This window comes from Bos javanicus, chromosome 15, assembly GCF_032452875.1.
Source record: "Bos javanicus breed banteng chromosome 15, ARS-OSU_banteng_1.0, whole genome shotgun sequence".
Taxonomy (NCBI): Eukaryota; Metazoa; Chordata; class Mammalia; order Artiodactyla; family Bovidae; genus Bos; species Bos javanicus.
In genome coordinates, this window is record NC_083882.1 from 32,203,181 (window position 1) to 32,223,141 (window position 19,961).

General features: G+C 44.3%; 1 protein-coding gene across 2 annotated transcripts in view; it reads left to right on the forward strand.

The window, feature by feature from the left end:
* SORL1 (sortilin related receptor 1) overlaps nt 1–19,961 on the forward strand; it is a 170,122-nt gene that overhangs the window by 54,837 nt on the left and 95,324 nt on the right. For both annotated transcript variants that reach the window (XM_061440624.1, XM_061440625.1), the window contains exons 8-12: nt 762–931; nt 9,070–9,262; nt 11,808–11,925; nt 12,136–12,209; nt 17,750–17,838. In XM_061440624.1, the coding sequence (XP_061296608.1) occupies nt 762–931; nt 9,070–9,262; nt 11,808–11,925; nt 12,136–12,209; nt 17,750–17,838 (644 nt within the window). The remainder of the gene's footprint in view (nt 1–761; nt 932–9,069; nt 9,263–11,807; nt 11,926–12,135; nt 12,210–17,749; nt 17,839–19,961) is intronic.

Here is a 19,961-nt window from a genome sequence, read left to right on the forward strand (position 1 = left end):
GCTCAGTGTGCCCGTGCTGAAGGAATGGGAGGGTAGGGACAGCAGCAGTTATTCATTAAGTACCTGCTGTGTTGCTCACAGATGGCGAGGTTCCATAAGGGGACAGAATTGGAGTCTCACCCTTTTAGAAACAGATGGGTTGGAGAGTCCGAGAACAGAGCAGAGAAAGAAACCATGTACAGTCAAAGGCTTGACTGTGCAGCCTGTGTTAAGACATAGAGAACCATAGGAAAGGTCAGTGTGAGCTGGGTCATCGGAGAAGTGACCATGGGGAGGAGGTGGCATTTGAAGGCCTTGATGCCAGGGCCTGGTGTGATGGAGGATTAGTAGCTCAGAGGAGTATGTGATGGAGAACACGTTTGTCAGTTCTTTGCTTTCTCTGGGCTCTGCCTTCCTGTGGTCATCTTAGAGGAAATGAGAGGGAAGGAAATGCACATTAATTTGCATTATGCTTTGTAGTAACGATAGGGAGACATCATTACGTTAAAAGTGATTTCTAGGTCATTTTTGGAGTTCAAAGCCCGTTCTTACTTTGTGCCCCATCTGCCGATAAGGGGTCTGCTTTAGCCACAGAACAGCCTTAGGGTCTCTAAAGAGAGTCAGCCAAGCTTATTTCCCAAGACCAGGAGGCTCTCGTGGGCTCCAAGACTGCCCTCTTCCCTGGGACACTGAGAAGCCCTTGCTTGCGTGTGCAAAGGGACCTTCCACAGGGCATATGTGTTTTTTTTGACTTGTGTCTTTTTAATTTTTTGATGCCAAAGGAATATTACATCGCGGACGCCTCCGAGGACCAGGTGTTTGTGTGTGTCAGTCACAGTAACAACCGCACCAACCTGTATATCTCGGAGGCAGAGGGGCTGAAGTTCTCACTGTCCTTGGAGAACGTGCTCTATTACAGCCCAGCGGGGGCAGGCAGTGACACCTTGGTGAGGTAAGGAGACCGGTGGGCGGGGCTGCTTCCTGCTTTCTTACCCGGCACGACCTCTCATTGGGTGGTTTTCAACATCCCCTGAACATTTGGACTCCCCTGGGGGTGGTTTCAGAAGCCCCAGTGATTACTGGTCCACCTTCCCAGACATTACTTTTTTTATCTGGTTTGAGGTATGCCAGGCACTTGAGGATCTTTTTTAATTTTTAAAACAACTTTAACTAATTCGGTTTTGTCTGCACTGGGTCTTCGTTGCCGCCGGTGGGCTTTCTCCAGTTGTGGAGAGTGGGGGCTCCTCTCTAGTTGCAGTGCACGGACTACTTGCTGAAGTGGCTTTCTCTTGTTTTGAAGCACCGGCTCTAGAGCATGGGCTCAGTAGTTGTGGCTAGAAGGGCTCTAGAGCACACGCTCAGTAGTTGTGGTGAACGGGCTTAATTGCCCCGAGGCACGTGGGATCGTCCCAGACCAGGGATGGAACCTGTGTCCCCTGCATTAACCACTGGACCACCAGGGAGGTGCCCACATGTTTATGTGGTGCAGAGGCTGAGCACCGCTGCACTGGGCTACCCTTAGGATCACTGCCACCGTGTCAGCCACTCCTTTGGGGTTCCTTCATTCAGTTACCTGGTTTTGTGGTCTCAGACCCAGTAGGAAAGAGCACTGGCAAAACGTCACCACCACCTCTGGGCCAGCTGGCGTGTGTGTCTACAAGGCCCTTCCTCCACGTGACTCTGGTTAATTAACATCATTATCCTCCCCACCACCATCCCCCAGTAATTGCAAGGTATTGTTCTGTGGTATCTGTGGAAAAGTCCTTTATCAGTACATCACATGCCTGGAGTGGTCCTGCTGTAACTGTGTTCTCGGGGCCATGGAGGAGTCCAGGACTGAGAAGGGGTGGATGCCATGCCATGTGGGTGGCACTGTGATCCATCAGTGGCGTGAGGTCACTTACTCTCGTTTGTCTGTGACAGACCATTCTTGTGTGCGTCTCATTGTGACTAAGACTGCTCTCTGCTCTTGGGAAGAGCCAGCTGGCGGAACTGGCTGGTCTGCAGTGAGGTCTAGCTCCAGCGCCGTGAACCTCAGGTCAGAGGGCACGTTCTTGCTGCCCGCTCTCCCTCTTCAAGTTGCCGGTTCATTCAGCAAGGATGCTGCTGTTCACTGCCTGGTGGCTTTGCGTGTACAGCCGTGCTGTATTGTGTATCCAGCAAGGAAGACTTGGAACAAGCTCCCTGATCCATGGGGCTCTTGTTCTAATTGTGGGAAGATAAAATAGAGACAAATACGTACTCTGCCAATAATGCTGAGTGTGGAAAAGAAAAATAAAGTGAGAAAAGAGGACAGAGGGTTACCAGGGCATATGCTTTATATGAGCCGGTCATGGAACGCTGTTCTAGGAGGCTGATGTTTGACCAGGTGCCTGAGTTACACAGGAGTGGAAGCTGGGCACATAACCTGGGGAGGAGCTTTGCAGGTGGAGGAACAGTAGGTACAGGGGCTCTGGGGTGGGACTTGAGTGGTTTAAAAGCAGTGTGGAGGCCAGGGTGGATCAACCAGCTGATGGACGGGAGAGAGCATCCCTAAGACACAGGAACCAAGAAAGCAGGGTTTAGATTGTACAGGGCCCTCAAGGGCATAGCAAGATCTTTTTTCTTCTCTTAAGCATAATGGAGGGTTTTGACCAGAAGCTGGATATCACTTGATTTAACCTGTTACATTTTTTGGACACCATTTTAAAAAAATGTGAATTGCATTATGTAAAGAAAAGTGCATAAAACATAAATGGGCAGTGTTATAGATTATTTTCAGTGGATATTCATGTGACTTATATTTTAAAGAAGCCATGCTAGATGCTGTGTGGAAATTAGACAGCAGACTTGCAAACTGGGGGGTCCAGCTGTGAGATCACTGCCGAAATCCGGGCCAGTGGTTGAGGTTGGCGGGACCTGGAGCAGTAGCAGTGGAGATGATGGAAATGGTCAGAGGCTTCCTGATGGCTCAGACGGTAAAAGACCCGCCTGTAATGCAGGAGTTGTGGGTTCAATCCCTGGGTTGGAAAGATTCCCCTGGAGGAGGGAATGGCTACCCACTCTAGTATTCTTGCCTGGAGATTTCCGTGGGCAGAGGAGCCTGGAGGGCTACAGTCCATATGGTCGCATAGGAGCGACTGTCACTTTCGCTTTGACCCATTTGCTGATGGATTGGACATGGGGTTTGAGAGAAGGAGGGGAAGTCAGGGACCCACCACTGCTTGGCTGGAGCAGCTGGCACAGTGATGGTTTCAGACTGTCCGGGAGGGCTGGGCGAGTTCCCATCTGAGGATGCCTATTAGATACCAAGTCGAGAACTTTCTATGTGCTCTGGTACACTTTTCCACACCCTATTTCTTCTCCTTTGGAGGTGCTGTCATCTTTTACTTCTTAACTTTGTTTCCCAGCATAGACTCAGAGGTTATTTATTATTCAGTGTCTTGTAATGTGTTATAAACCACCCCTGCCGTGACTCATCCTCAGGTTGTTCTGGTTTGGTCAGTCACTCCTCCTCAGGCTGGCTCCCAGTGGCTTTGTTTTATTTTTAATGATTTATTGAAGTGAAATTCTCATAACGTAAACTTATCCGTTTTAAAGTAAACAACTCAGTGGCATATAGCACATTTACAGTGTTGTGCAACCACCAGCCTTACCTAATTCCCAAACATTTACATTTTTCCCAAAGAAAATCACTTAAATGTTCAGTAATTTCTCTCCCCTAAGCCCCTGGTAGTCACCAGGCTACTTTATGTCTCTATGAATTTGCCTTTTCTGGCTATTTCATATAAATAGAATCATACCGTAACACCTGACCTTTGTGTCTAGTTCACTTTGGGTAATGTTTTCAGAGTTTATCCATGTGTAACAGGTGTCAGTTGGAGAAGGCAATGGCAACCCACTCCAGTACTCTTGCCTGGAAAATCCCATGGATGGAGGAGCCTGGTAGGCTGCAGTCCATGGGGTCGCTGGGAGTCGGACACGACTGGCAGACTTCACTTTCACTTTTTACTTTCATGCATTGGAGGAGGAAATGGCAACCCACTCCAGTGTTCTTGCCTGGAGAATCCCAGGGACGGTGGGGCCTGGTGGGCTTCCGTCTATGGGGTCGCACAGAGTCGGACATGACTGAAGCGGCTTAGCAGCAGCAGCAGCAGCAACAGGTGTCAGTACGTCATTGCTTTGTAGCAGTGAGCCAATAGTCGCCTTCAGTTCAGTTCAGTCACTCAGTCGTGTCTGACTTTGCAACCCCATGGACTGCAGCATGCCAGGCTTCCCTGTCCATCACCAACTCCCAGAATTACTCAAACTCATGTCCATTGAGTCGGTGATGCCATCTAACCATCTCATCCTCTGTCGTCCCCTTCTCCTCTTGCCTTCAATCTTTCCCAGCATCGGGATCTTTTCCAGTGAGTCAGTTCTTCACATCAGGTGGCCAAAGTATTGGAGCTTCAGTTTCAGCATCAGTCCTTCCAATGAACATCCAGGACTGATCTCCTTTAGGATGGACTGGTTGGATCTCCTTGCAGTCCAAGGGACTCTCAAGAGTCTTCTTCAACGCCACAGTTCAAAAGCATCAGTTCTTCAATGCTCAGCTTTCTTTATAGTCCAACTCTCAACATCCATACATGACTACTGTAAAACCTATAGCTTTGATTAGACAGACCTTTGTTGGCAAAGTAATGTCTCTGCTTTTTAATATGCTATCTAGGTTGGTCATAACTTTTCTTCCAAGGAGCAAGCATCTGTTAATTTCATGGCTGCAGTCACCATCTGCAGTGATTTTGGGGCCCCCCAAAATAAAGTCTGTCACTGTTTCTATTGTTTCCCCATCTATTTGCCATGAAGTTACGGGACCAGATGCCATGATCTTAGTTTTCTGAATGTTGAGTTTTAAGACAACTTTTTCACTCTCTTCTTTCACTTTCATCAAGAGGCTCTTTAGTTCCTCTTCACTTTTTGCCATTAGGGTCGTGTCATCTGCATTTCTGAGGTTATTGATATTTGTCCTGGCAATCTTGATTCTAGCTTGTGCTTCCTCCAGCCCAACATTTCTCATGATGTACTCTGCATCCAAGTTAAGCAGGGTGGCAATATACAGCCTTGATGTACTCCTTTTCCTATTTGGAACCAGTCTGTTGTTCCATGTCCAGTTCTAACTGTTGCTTCCTGACCTGTATACAGATTTCTCAAGAGGCAGGTCAGGTGGTCTGGTATTCCCATCTTTTTCAGAATTTTCCACAGTTTCTTGTGATCCACACAGTCAAAGGCTTTGGCATAGTCAATAAAGCAGAAATAGATGTTTTTCTGGAACTCTCTTGCTCTTTCAGTGATCCAATGGATGTTGGCAATTTGATCTCTGGTTCCTCTGCGTTTTCTAAATCCAGCTTGAACATCTGGATAGTTGCCTGACTTGTAATTAAAATCATGAACCACTCTCTCTCTGGCCTCTTGCTGATTCTTTTTCACCTTTAAGAGAGTCTGGCTATGGGGCCAATAGGTCACAGCTTGGTCAAAGTTCCCTCAACTTCTGCATTTGTCAGCTCTTCAGGATGGAGATGGGAAGGGGAGCCCAGAGCTGCAGAGTGTGGCTCTCTGCGGGGTGGGAATGTCCATAACGCCAGCACGCAAATGGCCCTTTATGAAGTTACGGCATTTCCCGCCCCGCCCCGCCTGAGCATGTAGTCCAGTTATGAAATTGAAAATAGATTTACATCAAGATTCATAGACTTATTACCTCTTTGACTTTCTCATTTCTTTCTTCAGATTTTTATCTTGAGACTGGAGATGTGCTCACTTAAATGACCTTTGTCATCTGCATCTCCATCTCAACGTGATGACACAGGAGAAGTGTGAGTGAGCAGTTTATGTGGGCAGGCTGGCTTAACTTAGAAAGGAAAACCAAATAAAACAAGCTATTCTTTGTGCCTAGTGGGGAAGTGGGTGCCAAGAACCTGGGTCCCATTACTTAGAGACCTGGAGGAGGAATTCTTCCCAGGGGTGGCCCTGACCTCGGTGAGAGGTGCCGAGGGGAGGCACTGTCTAGATGGAGGGACAGACGTGGAGTGGACGGAAGTGGCTTGCCTGCAGGGCATTTCGAGGAGGACTGCTGGGTTCTGGGCTGAAGGTGGCTGGGAGGGACCTGGTGAGCTGCCTGGCGAGAGGGAAAAGCAAGTAGTGAGAGCCAGTGAGAGAAAATGGAAGAATACGGACTCTTGAGGAGAGATGCTTGGGTGAGTCAGGTGGTTGCAGGGTGCAAGGTGTTAGAAGGAGAGATGACAGGATGGACCGGGGCCCGGAGGAGTGTGGAGGTACGGGGGACAGGCTTCTGCTTGGATTGAAAAGATAAAATGCCAGGAGAAAGACTGAGGAAAGAAACAGGGCTCCTCGAGAGGAGAAAAACTCAGATCTCCCAGATAAATTGGAAGAAGCCTGTGGTGGCCCTCACAATAGTAGGATCACAAGCAGGAGAGTCGTGTGAATAGAGGGCAAGGTGGGTAACAGACCTGGGCTTTTTCCTACGGAAGCAACTGAAAACCAGCTAAACCGGAACTGAGGAAACCACGTGTCAGAACATTTGGTCTCAGCGCCAGTGTCGTCTGGGGGACCTTGCTCTGTCTCAGGCGGGGTGGCTCTGCCACTTCCGTGGGCATCTTTCTGTCTGAACTGACGAAACAGTCTTCCTGCTTCAGATTTATATGACAGATGACAGGAAAGTGCATTTCTGTTTGTTTGTTTTTAATTAATAAAGCCCGGTGGCTCAGAACTCTCCCAAATAAAGGACATGCTTCCAGTTTTAAAAGCCACGTGTGAACTGTGGCTACCCTTTCTTGGGGATGAGTCCTTAGAACGTGTACCATGTTAGTGCAAAACTACTGCTCAGGGAACTACTGTTGCAGGATCTGGAACTTCCTTAACTAACATAGCAGTTAAGGCCAGTGAGGTCTTTGTCTCTTGTTTCCCTGTTAATAAGCATAACCTCACGGTTTCCAGAGCCATCCTTGTTGGATGTACTGTGTCTTTGGGAAGGCTTCTGCTCTGTTCCCTGACAAATCCTATGGGCTTCTGTCTGATCAGGGTGTTGGCTAATTAGTTATAAGTATCTGGACAATGTAACCCCTTAGCTATATTTCTGTGCTGCTGCTACTGCTGCTAAGTCGCATCAGTCGTGTTCAACTCTGTGCGACCCCATGAACTGCAGCCTACCAGGCTCCTGCACCCATGGGATTCTCCAGGCAAGAGTACTGGAGTGGGTTGCCATCGCCTTATAGACTGGGTTAAATTGTAAGCCCCAGCACTACACTGTAATTTTTTTTTTAAAATTGAAGTCTAGTTGATTTACAGTGTTGTGTTAAATTTTTCTGTGTGACAGAGTGATTCGTTTGTATACACACATGTACACAAACACACACACACGTATTCTTTTCCATTATAGTTTCTCGCAGTATATTGAATATAGTTCCCTGTGCTATACAGTAAGACCTTTGTTGTTTATCCAGCCTATAATAAAATAGTTTGCATCTGCCAACCCCGAACTCTCAGTCCTTCCCTATCCCATCCCTGTCCGCAGCCACAGGTCTGTTTTCCATGTCTGCGAGTGTGTTTTTATTTCCTAGATAGGTTTGTTTGTGTCATATTTAAGATTCCACATGCAAGTGGTATTTGTCATTCTCTTTGTAACTTACTTCTCTTATGGTCATCTCTGGGTCCATCCATGTGGCTGCAGATGACATGATTTCATTCCTTTTTCATGGCTGAGTAGCATTCCATTGTGTATATGCACCACATCTTCTCTATCCATCCATCTGTGGATGGACATTCAGGTTGCTTCCATGTCTTGGCTGTTGTGAACAGGCCAGTACTGTACTTAGAATCTGGTAAGTTTGGTTTATTGTTTCCTGTTTATCCAGGCTCACTGGAGGATTTGGGGTCAATATCCTAGTGAGAAATAAATGTAACTCTCACATCAACTTTTCTGTGTTGTATTTATCATTCTGAACCCCATGTGAGGAGTGATTGATCAGATGAGCATCTTGGCCTTCAAAGTTAAAAAAAAAAAAGGCAGTTTATTCAGCCACAGGAAGGAAGGAATACAGTACCGATACAACATGGATGAACCTTGAAAACTTTATAGTAAGGGAAGGTAACCAGATACAAAAGGTCGTATATTATATAATTACATTTATATGAAATATCCAGAATAGGCAAGCCCAAGCTATGGTTTTTCCAGTAGTTGTGTATGGATGTGAGAGTTGGACCATAAAGAAGGCTGAGTGGTAAAGAATTCATGCTTTTGAGCTGTGGTGTTGGAGAAGACTCTTGAGAGTCCCTTGGACTGCAGGAAGATCAAACCAGTCTATCCTAAAGGAAATCAGTCCTGAATATTCTTTGGAAGGACTGATGCTGAAGCTCCAGTACTTTGGCCACCTGATGCAAAGAGCTGACTCATTGGAAAAGACCCTGATGCTGGGAAAGATTGAAGGTGGGAGGAGAAGGGGACGACAGAGGATGAGACGGCTGGATGGCATCACTAACTCAATGGACATGAGTCTGAGCAAACTCGGGAGACAGTGAAGGACAGGGAAGCCTGGCATGCTGCAGTCCATGGGGTCACAAAGAGTTGGACTCGACTTAGCGACTGAATAGCAGCAACAAATAGAGACAAAAAGCTAATCAGTGGTTGCCAGCATCTGGAATGGGAACGAAAGTGGGGTGTGCCTACCGGGGGTACAGGGTTTCCCTTTGGGATGATAGAAATGTTCTGGGACTACATAGTGATGATGGTTGCCTAACATTAGGAAGATACTTAATGCCAGTGAATCTTCTTTAAAATGGTTAAATTTTGTGTGGACTTCTTGGTGGTCCAGGGGTTGAGGCTTTGCCTTCTAGTGCAGGGAAGGTGCAGTTTTCAGTCTCTGGTTAGGGAGCTGAGATCCCACATGGCTTGCGGCCAAAAAGCCAAAACATAAAGCAGAAGTAATGTTGTAACAGAGTCAATTAAGACTTTAAAAATTGTCCACATAAAAAAAAATCTTAAAAAATGGTTAAATTTTGTTATTTAAAATAAAAATATCCCTAGCAAATAACACTGTTTATTTTCTCTTATTGTAGGTATTTTGCCAATGAACCATTTGCTGACTTCCACCGAGTGGAGGGGTTACAAGGGGTCTACATTGCTACTCTCATCAGTGGCTCCATGAATGAGGAGAACATGAGATCCGTTATCACCTTTGACAAAGGCGGGACCTGGGAGTTCCTTCAGGCCCCAGCCTTCACCGAATATGGAGAGAAAATCAATTGTGAGGTATAGATGCTACGCTCCTGTTTGGATTGTTTTAAAAAACACTTATAACTGTAGTTCTACTCTTACTGTTCTGAAACTCTGCACCGAGTTATCTTGGGGTGCTGTAATGAACTCGCAGAGGCACCATGGGGTATTTTAAATTTTTGAAGGGTACTTGACATCTGTTGGTCACCATGTGGATTTACTCTCTTGGGTTAGTTCATAGTTTCAACATTAGCTCATGCTATATGTCTTTGGATGATATATCTTTGTGAAGCTGGACTCTTGCTTGGCAGTTTACATGGTACAAAGCAAGTAAGAAAATCTATCTGGTTTAGGAAATGGTAGTAGTGGTATCTGCTTAGATTCTGAAGTTTGAGAAGCTGTGCAGTGCCTAACAGGTGTTTACATCCTATTATTAAGTAATTGTGGTTATGTAAGGATGAAATACACGACTGAGTGACTTCACTTTCACTCTTCACTTTCATGCATTGGAGAAGGAAATGGCAACCCACTCCAGTGTTCTTGCCTTGAGAATCCCAGGGACGGGGAGCCTGGTGGGCTGCTGTCTATGGGGTCGCACAGGGTCAGACACGACTGAAGCTACTTAACAGCAGCAGCAAGGATGAAATAAAAGTTTTATGTTTTTTTTCAGCTTAAATATAAACACATACAGTATTATTACAAACTGCTGCTGCTAAATTATTAGGACATGTACTTATTGGGTTGTATGGATTTAACTGTGGTGAAAAACAAATATTAGTATTTCTTCTGATCTGAGGCTGTTATAAAAATAATTTACTGAGACACTGGTTGTGTTTGGAACCTATGCCATACGTTATTATTTCTGAAGAATGTCTTATAAAATTCTTTCCTGAATATAATTTAGGATTCTACCATTTTCCTTACCTGTGGGTTCATCTAAAAAGCTCACAATCCTCAAATGTGTTATTTGGCCTCATTCAGGGTTCCCATTCACCTAAGCAGCTGCTTCCTTTTTCCTGGAAAGAAGTCAGTGACCGTGATCCCTGGGTTTATATGATGCCCTACTCTTGTATTTTCTTTTTCTTTTAGAAAAATTTATTTTTTTGTCTGTGCTAAGTCTCAGTTGTGACATGTGGGATCTAGTTCCCTGACCAGGAATCAAATGCGTGCCCCCTGCATTGGAAGTGCAGAGTGTTAAACACCGGACCACCGGGAAAGGTCCCCCCTTGTTATTTTAAGACAGATATTCGTTAGAGAAATCCTTTTGTTATAAAAGTAAGTATATCTAGCAAATCATGTCAGTTTTGACCTGGAAAAAAAGCACAACTAGAGATACCCTATCTAGAATACTGCTGCTTCTGCTGCTGCTGCTGCTAAGTCGCTTCAGTCGTGTCCAACTCTGTGCGACCCCATAGACGGCAGCCCACCAGGTTACCCCGTCCCTGGGATTCTCCAGGCAAGAACACTGGAGTGGGTTGCCATTTCCTTAGACAAGGCTAAGTAACATTTGACAGTCAGTTTCTAGCTGGAGAATTGGGCGTGACCTGCTGCTAAGTCGCTTCAGTCGTGTCCGACTCTGTGCGACCCCCTAGACGGCAGCCCACCAGGCTTCCCCGTCCCTGGGCATGACCTGATCCTATAGCAAAAGACCTTGTTTGCAGAGCTATTGAAATTTGAACATAAGTACTGGAGGCCAGTTGGAAGAACTTCAAGTCTCGCAGAGGACACCTGAAGACTTTCTGTACAAATGCAGACTACTTAAAAACATTTCATGTGGATCTTTTGGGGTTTATATCTCATATGTTGTACATCTGGAAGTGTATCAGTAAGACTTTCTGACTTTTGAGTCTTGGTTTTCCTTCTGACTGACTTGCTTAAATCATATTTGAAATGCATCTCCAGTGACTTAGAAAATAAGTACCATGAAATCATTTCATTTCTCTGAGTGATGTGAGAGAAATGCTGGGTAACACTGAGAGAGGGATAGCTTTCACATCTACTTAAGTTGGCACTGACTTCTTTCTTTCAAAAGTTTCATTGAATTATAGTTGATTTACAATGTTGTGTTAGTTTCAGGCGTACAGCAAAGTGATTCAGTCATACATACATACATAGATATATACCTGTATGTACTCTTTTAGATTCTTTTCCCTTTTTGGCACTGAGTATAGTTCTCCATGCTATACAATAGTTCCTTGTAGGTTGATGATGGACAGGGAGGCCTGGTGTGCTGCAGTCCATGGGGCCACAAAGAGTTGGACACGACTGAGTGACTGAACTGAACTGAGATTACCTGTTTATATATAGCTCTGATTTCTAACTGCTGTTCTCTGAGAGTCTCAGAAGGGTTTTTTTTTTCCTTAGTATCTTTCTCTTTTCTCCCACGAGTGGCGTTTACATGGTTCAGATGATCATGTCCATCTGGGGCGAGGGTGGGGGCAGCCTGGCTGTGGCTCTGGTCCCCTTTGGGCCAAGTCTCCTTGCTTTGTGCCAACTGCAGCGTGGGCACAGGAAGCCTCGGCCTTTAGAGGGAGACTGGGGGGCATATCACGTGATGACAGCAGCTGAACTTGTGTTGCAGCTCTCCCAGGGCTGCTCCCTCCACCTGGCCCAGCGGCTCAGCCAGCTGCTGAGCCTCCAGCTTCGGCGGATGCCCATCCTGTCCAAGGAGTCAGCGCCCGGGCTCATCATCGCCACCGGTGAGTTGGCTTTGCCTGTCGTCACTGATGGGTTTAGCTGCTGGCTTACGTGCAGCTGCATACACAGGGACCCCTGCCACCTAGGGCAGCCCTGTCTGTTCGTGGTCCTGAGATGTCCTGGTTGCTAGAGGACTCAGCAGTTCTGGTTGGGCCAGGTGATAAACTGATGTATTCTTGACCTTAGGAATAATTGCTCTTCTTGCATTTTAGGTTCGGTGGGGAAGAACCTGGCGAGCAAGACGAACGTATATATCTCCAGCAGTGCTGGAGCCCGGTGGCGAGAGGTCAGCTCCCTCATCCCACACCCCTGTTCTTGTTAGTGTGAGGACATGGGCCCTGTCTTAATGTGTCAGGGACACACATGACCTATGGTGGGGGGCCCACAAAGCCAAGTGTGGTTATGAAATTCAGAGAGATACCAGGAGCCACACACAGGGTCAGCTGCACAGATTTGTTATCACACTCCATAATGTGGGCTTGTGATTTTGCTAAAAATGTTACTTTGAATCAAAAACAGACTTAAAAAAACAACTGTGAATTTGTGTAAACATTCCAAGATGACAAGTTCCATGAGGATAAAGTGGCGTCTATTTTGTCACTTCTTTACTCCTGGGACTAGCAGCATCCATTATGGACACCGGGTGCTCAGGAAGGGTCTGCTGAATCCATCAGCAAATTGTAATGTGGTGGTGTCCTGTCTGAACCTCGTTACTTACTTTTCTTTGCGTGCTATTGAAGGTTTGAGTCAAGCCCGTCCCCCTATCACTGGGTCCTTCATCTCATCCTGTGCTATGGCACATTCTGTGCTGTGGAGGGAAGCTGTGTCTGCCTAATGTTCGTATGACTAAACTTGGATCCTCAGCAATCGATTATACCGGTTCTGAAGGGCTAGTACTCTAGTCCCCAAATGCTAATTCAGCCTTGGACATTAGAGAATTTCCAAACTTGTAAAACAAAGAAGTGTTTTTTCCCTCACCAGGGATACAGGCATCTGGTCTTGTTCTGTAGGTGCCACTGTTAGTGATGCTCTGCTGTGCGTGCGGGGAGCTGCTGGGGTAGAACCCTCCAGATCTCCTGCCAGCCGGGCGTGACCTCAGGAAGGCTGAGGGGTTGTCAGCAGAGCCAGCAGGCAGCTCCCATCCTCACAGTGCCCTTCCTGGGAATGCGACTTGTGCACTTTCATAGAGAAATGCTCCTTACGTGAAGCAGTAGTCATACCCAACATTTATTTGGGTCTTTGCAGTTTACAGAGGCCTGTCACGTACCTTACCTCATTTGGGGTAGGGCTCACCATTCCTCCAGCTGAGAGATGTAGGACCCAGACATGGTGTGTGTGTGTGTGTGTGTGTGTGTGAGAGAGAGAGAGAGAGAGAGAGAGAGTGAGAGAAAGAGAAAGAGAGACAGAGATACAGCTCAACAGCATGGTAGAGAACATAATTTTGTATTTGGATGAAGGAGACTGTTAAGTCCAGAGTAGTAAAAAACCGTGTGAACAATTTGGAATTTTGGGGGCATCCTTGTCCCGCCCCCATGGGAACGATTAAGCAGTGGTTTTCCTCTTCCCTGGAGCCGGACATTCCTTTTGAAATTGGGTGTTCTTTCCTCTGCAGATAGGCTTGTGGTTGGTTTGTACCTTCTGATGTTGGTGTAATCTGGAATTTGAACATCTGCAAGCGATTTCCTTCTGGGGAGAAAGCGGTGTCTTGTTCCTCCTGCAGGGAAGTGGGGTCATCTGGCTGATGTGGGCGCAGCTGTCAGTGCCTCCCGCCGGGCACACTCCCCGCCTGCCAAGAGGTGGCCATCCCACAGGAGACCATAGTTTTGGAACTAGCAGAAAACTAACGAGGGGATGAAAAAATTGAGAGGGTCTGTGTGAGGGGGCATCTGAGTCCCCATGGGCAGCCTTCTCTTAAGAGGGACAGTCTCTACTGTGTGAAGGGGATCGATGGTGGCCTGCGAAGAAGAAATGGGATGCAGTTGACAGATGCTGCCTAGAAAACTGATGACTAGAATTCTTGTTTCCCTTCTGTTCATACTACTAATTAAGTGGGCAAATCCTCAGATTCATAGAGGTCCTTAAAAAACAACAACAATAACTTTATTGAGGCATATAGAGGTACAATAAACTGCACATATTTGAAGTATATAATCTGACCAGAATTGATCACCCTCACTCCGTCGTCACCAACACACCACAATTAAGACCCCTTCATCGCCCCACCAAAGTATCTTGTCTCTTTTGTGATTCATCCCTCTCTCTACCCTCATCCCTCCAGATTATTAACATTTTCTGGAATTCTGTATAAATGGACTCATACACTGTGCAGTCTTTTGGCCTGGCTGCTAGCTCTCATTGTGAGGATTTTGAGGTTCTTTCATGTTGTTTCATTCATCAGCGGTTCTTTCCTTTTTCATTGTTGATTAGTATCCCATTGTGGGGATATTCCACAATTTCTTTATCTATTTGTCAGTTGATGGATGTTCTTGTTTCTACTGATTACAATGTAGTTGTTACAAACATTTAATTACATGTTTTTTAAATTAAATGTATAATTGTATACATATATATTTATGTATATAAATATATACATATTTGTATATATAATTTTTATATTATATATATTTAATATATATTTATATATATTTAATTTCTCATGGGTAGATATTGCAGGAAGGAAAGAGTGGGCAACCTAATTAGTATATGTCTAACTTTTAAAGGAATTACTAAATTGTTTTAAAATGTCAAATTGTATTCCAAAGTGGATGTGCCATTTCACATTTCCACCAGCAGTGTGTGTTCTGATTGCTTCAGATGCTTGCCAACACTTGATAAGGTCAGCATTTTAAATTTTACACATTTTAATAAGTGCATTTGATATCTTATTGTAGTTTTAATTGGCATTTCTTTGACTAATGATGTTGAACTTCTTTTCATGTGCTCATTGGCCATTTAAAAATATTTTTTGAAGTGTCTGTTCAGATATTTTACCTGTTTTAAAAAATTAGGTTGTCTTATTGAGCTGTAAGAGGTTTTTCTGAAAAAAACATATTCTGGATTTAAGTCTTTTTATGTGTGTTATAAATATTTTCTCAGCCTGTGGCTTGTTTTTTTAAAATTTTCTTCATGGTGTCTTTTGAAGAGTAGATGTTTTTACTTTTGATGAAGTCTAATTTATCAGTTCTTTTCTTCAGTGTTTTATGCTCTTTGTTGTTCTGAGAGATGTTTGTCCTTTCCACAGTTGCAGAGATTCTCCCTTATTTATTCTTTTGCAGGTTTTATAGTTTTAGGGTTTTGGTTTATGATCTATTTTGAGTTAATTTGTGTATCTGGTATGAGAGAAGGGTTGATACTCATTTTTCCTTATAGACATTCAGTTGGTCCAGTATGCCCTGTTGGAAAGACTTTTCTTTCCTCCACTGAATTGCCTTGGTGCCTGTTTGAAAATCAATTGGCCACATATGTGTGAGTCTAATTTAAGGCTTTCTGTTCTACTCCATTGAGCAATAAAACATTTTAAAACTAAAGTATGTACTGTTTTATTTATACATAATGCTATTGTACACTTACTAGACTGTAGTTTAGTGCAAACATGACTTTAATAAGCACTGAGAAACCAAAACGCTATGTGATTTGCTTCACGGTGGTTTGTGTCTCTGTGGTGGTCTGGAACTGGACCTACAGTTTCTCCGAGGTGCCTCTGTGCTTTGAAGACGTACTGTCTTCTGATGTGAGATCTATACTCATTGGTTATCATTTTCGTGTATGTATCATGTCGTTTTTCTTAAGATACTTTGATATTGTTTTCTTATCTTTGGTTTTCAGCAGTTTTGTTATGATGTTTCTAGGTATAATTTTCTTTGTGCTTAGTGTTTTGGGGGACACTTATATTGAATCTATAAAATTTATCTCTTTCATCAAATTTGGGAAATTTTCGGCCATTATTTTTTTCAAATATTTTTTCTGCTTCAGTTCCTTTCTCCTGTTCATCTTGGCCTCCAGTTATACCTGTTAGACCTTTTGTCCCACAAGTCTCTGGGGCTTTTCTCTTTTAAGTCTTTTATTCTGCACATTCTTTAGAATAGATCATTTTTACTGCTGTATATTCATGTTTAAATTCACGAATTCCTTTGTCATTTCTATTCTGTCACTGAGCCCATCAGTGACTTTCCTATTTCAAACATTTTATTTTCCTGTTCTAGAATTCTTTCCTTTTTTTTTTTTTTTTTTAAAGTAGTTTCCACTTCTCTGGGAAGAATTCTTGTCTTTTGCTCATTTCAGGTTTGTTTTCCTTTACATTCTGAAACACAGTTATAAGTGTTTTATAGCATTTGGTAATTCCAGTCTTTGGATTATCTTGAGCTTGGCACCCATTGATTGTCTTTTCCCTGGAGGATTGGAGACATTTTCCTGATCTGTATGTATGTTGAGTGAGTTTTGGATTGTATCCAGGACACGACGTGAAGTCTTCTGGAGGATGTGGCAGTTTTTGTTTTAGCATGCAATGAACCTGTTCAGTGCGGACTGTAAGTTCTGTCTTGCATTCTGTGGAAACCTCGATTCAGGTGCTGAGTCTTCTCTGTGCTGGTTTGGGTCTGTCCCACACACGTACAGCTTAGGGGTCAAGCTGAAATCTGTCTGAGTCTATATACAGAATTAGAAGGTTTACTTCCTCAAACTCCCCTCTCTGGGATTCCATCTACATTTTTCTGTAGGAAAATTGCAGGAGCTTATTTTCTTGTCTACTTAAGCAGAAAATTTCTATAAAACTTTAGCCACCTGCCTGGGCTTGCAGTATCCTAGGTTGGGGCATTCCCTTGGGGCAAAGGTGTACCAGGAAGCCTCAGTCATTTGGGTAGCTTCTCCAGGTTTTTAGTCCCCTTCACAAGCTGCCTGAGTTTGTTTACTTTTCAGCATCCTCAGGTAGCTATCTTTTTGTGTTTTGTCCAAAGGTTTTTATTTGTAATTAGTAGGAAAGATGGGCTGTAGTGGGCTTATTCTGTCACAATAGAACCCGAATTCCAGTTGGTTAATGGTTTGTTCTGGGGGTGCTGTGCTGGGTCTCATTGAGGTGCCCAGACTCTAGAGTGTGCAGGCTCAGTAGTTGTGGTGCGTGGGCTTAGTTGCCCCTCAGCATGTAGGATCTTAGTTCCCTGATCAGGGATCCAACCTGTGTCCTCTGCATTGGAAGGCAGATCCTTAACCACTGGACCATCAGAGAAGTCCCTAGTTGGTTATTTTTAATCACAGCTTGGTGACAGTCAGAGATTTGAGTTTGATTCCTACCTTTGCAGTTTACAGTCTGCCACTTTTAGTAGAAACTCCAGTTTTATCATTTGGCAAAAAAAAATTGGGGACTTCTCTCATGGTCTGCTGGTTAAGAATCCACCGTCCAATGCAGGGCACCCAGGTTCAATCCCTGGTCTGGGAAGATTCCATATGCCTTGGGGCAACTTAAGCCTGTGCAGCACAGCTGTTGAGCCCACATGCCACCCCAATGAGAAGCCCACCCACCACAACTAGAGAGTGGCCCCACCACTCACCACAGCTAGAGAAAGCCCACGTGCAACAACGGAGACCCAGTGCAGCTGGGTATATATAAATGAAATTTAAAAATTGGGATGTGAGTACTTGCTCTGTTCCTCTCTGGGGCTGTGTGGAGCAGGTGAGATAATGGCTGTGAAGTGCTCTGGGAATGGGAATTTGTACCCAGGTGGGGACATCCCTGCTGTGTGTGCCTGTGCATGTGTGCAAGGTGTGCACTGTTTCTTCCTGGCCACCTCCCTGGCAGTGGCATGAGCACTGACTGTCTGTCTCTCTCTTCAGGCTCTGCCCGGACCTCACTACTACACGTGGGGGGACCATGGCGGCATCATCATGGCCATTGCCCAGGGCATGGAAACCAACGAGCTGAAGTAAGTGTCTCCATGGAGCCTTAAAAAAATGTTATTGAAATACAGTTGATTGATTTACAGTGTTGTGTTAGTTTCAGGTGTACAGCAGAGTGGTCAGTTATACGTGTATACATATATATAAATCTATATAAATTCTTTTTTATATTCTCTTTCATTGTAGGTTATTATAAAATAGTACAGTAAGGCCCCTACATATGAATAAGTTGCACATTCTGAGAGCAATTTGTTCCTAAGTCCAGCAAAGTTAGCCTCAGTATACCCAACTAACACAATCGTCTATATAGCACTGTATTGTAATAGGTCTATAACACTTTTCCTACAAATAATACATAAAAAGCAAACACAAAAATGAAGAAAACATTTTAAGTCTTACAGTTTAGTACCTTGAAAAGTACAATAGTACAGCACAACAGCTGTCATACAGGGGCTGGCATCGAGTGAGCAGGCAAGAAGAGTTACCGACTGGAGGAGGGAGAGGAGGTGGGAGATGGTGGAGCTGAAGGATCATCAGCAATAGGAGACGGAGGGCAAGCCGCAATTTCATTCATGCTTGACGTTGATGGCTCAGGTTCTGGTTCCTTGCTGGAACCACGTGCATTTTCACATCTTTGAAAGTTCACGACTTGAAGGTTTGTATGTAGGGGACTTAACTATGTAGTTGCCTGTGCTATGCCGTAGGTCCTTGTTGTTTATTTTATGCAAAGTAGTGTGTGTATTTTAATCCCAAAGTCCTAATTTATCCCTTCTCCTGCTTTGGGAACTATAAATTTGTTTTCTGTGTCTGTGAGTCGGTTTCTGTCTTGTAAATAAGTTCATTGGTATCATTTTTAGATTCTAGGTATAAGTGATATCATACAATATTTATCTCTCTCTCTTTGGCTTATTTCAGTTCAGTTCAGTCACTCAGTCGTGTCCGACTCTTTGCGACCCCATGAATCACAGCACATCAGGCCTCCCTGTCCATCACCAACTCCCAGAGTTCACTTAAACTCAGGTCCATCGAGTCAGTGACGCCATCCAGCCATCTCATCCTCTGTTGTCCCCTTCTCCTCCTGCCCCCAATTCCTCCCGGCATCAGGGTCTTTTCCAGTGAGTCAACTCTTCGCATGAGGTGGCCAAAGTACTGGAGTTTCAGCTTTAGCATCAGTCCTTCCAAAGAACACCTAGGACTGATCTCCTTTAGAATGGACCGGTTGGATCTCCTTGCAGTCCAAGGGACTCTCAAGAGTCTTCTCCAACACCACAGTTCAAAAGCATCAATTCTTCGGCACTCAGCTTTCTTCACAGTCCAACTCTCACATCCATACATGACCACTGGAAAAACCATAGCCTTGACTAGACGTACCTTTGTTGGCAAAGTAATGTCTCTGCTTTTAAATATGGTATCTAGGTTGGTCATAACCTTCCTTCCAAGGAGTGTTTTTTAATTTCATGGCTGCAGTCACCATCTGTAGTGATTTTGGAGCCCCCAAAAATAAAGTCTGACACTGTTTCCACTGTTTCCCCATCTATAGTGATGGGACCAGATGCCATGATCTTAGTTTTCTGAATGTTGAGCTTTAGGTCAACTTTTCCACTCTCCTCTTTCACTTTCATCAAGAGGCTTTTGAGTTCCTCTTCACTTTCTGCCATAAGGGTGGTGTCATCTGCATATCTGAGGTTATTGATACTTCTCTTGGCAATCTTGATTCCAGCTTGTGCTTCCAGCCCAGTGTTTCTCATGATATACTCTGCATAGAAGTTAAATAAGCAGGGTGACAATATACAGCCTTGACGAACTCCTTTTCCTATTTGGAACCAGTCTGTTGTTCCATGTCCAGTTCTAACTGTTGCTTCCTGACCTGCATACAGGTTTCTCAAGAGGCAGGTCAGGTGGTCTGGTATTCCCATCTCTTTCAGAATTTTTCACAGTTTATTGTGATCCACACAGTCAAAGGCTTTGGCATAGTCAATTACTTCACTTAGTATGATTAATTTCTGGATTTTTTGATGAAGCTTTTTAACATTATACTGTTCTTCCAGAAATTTAACTCTGTGATTATAAGTGGATTATTTGTTTTACTAGGTTATTGACCGCATAATTTGTGACTAAGGAAATTATTTAAACTTTTTCTTGTTTATAA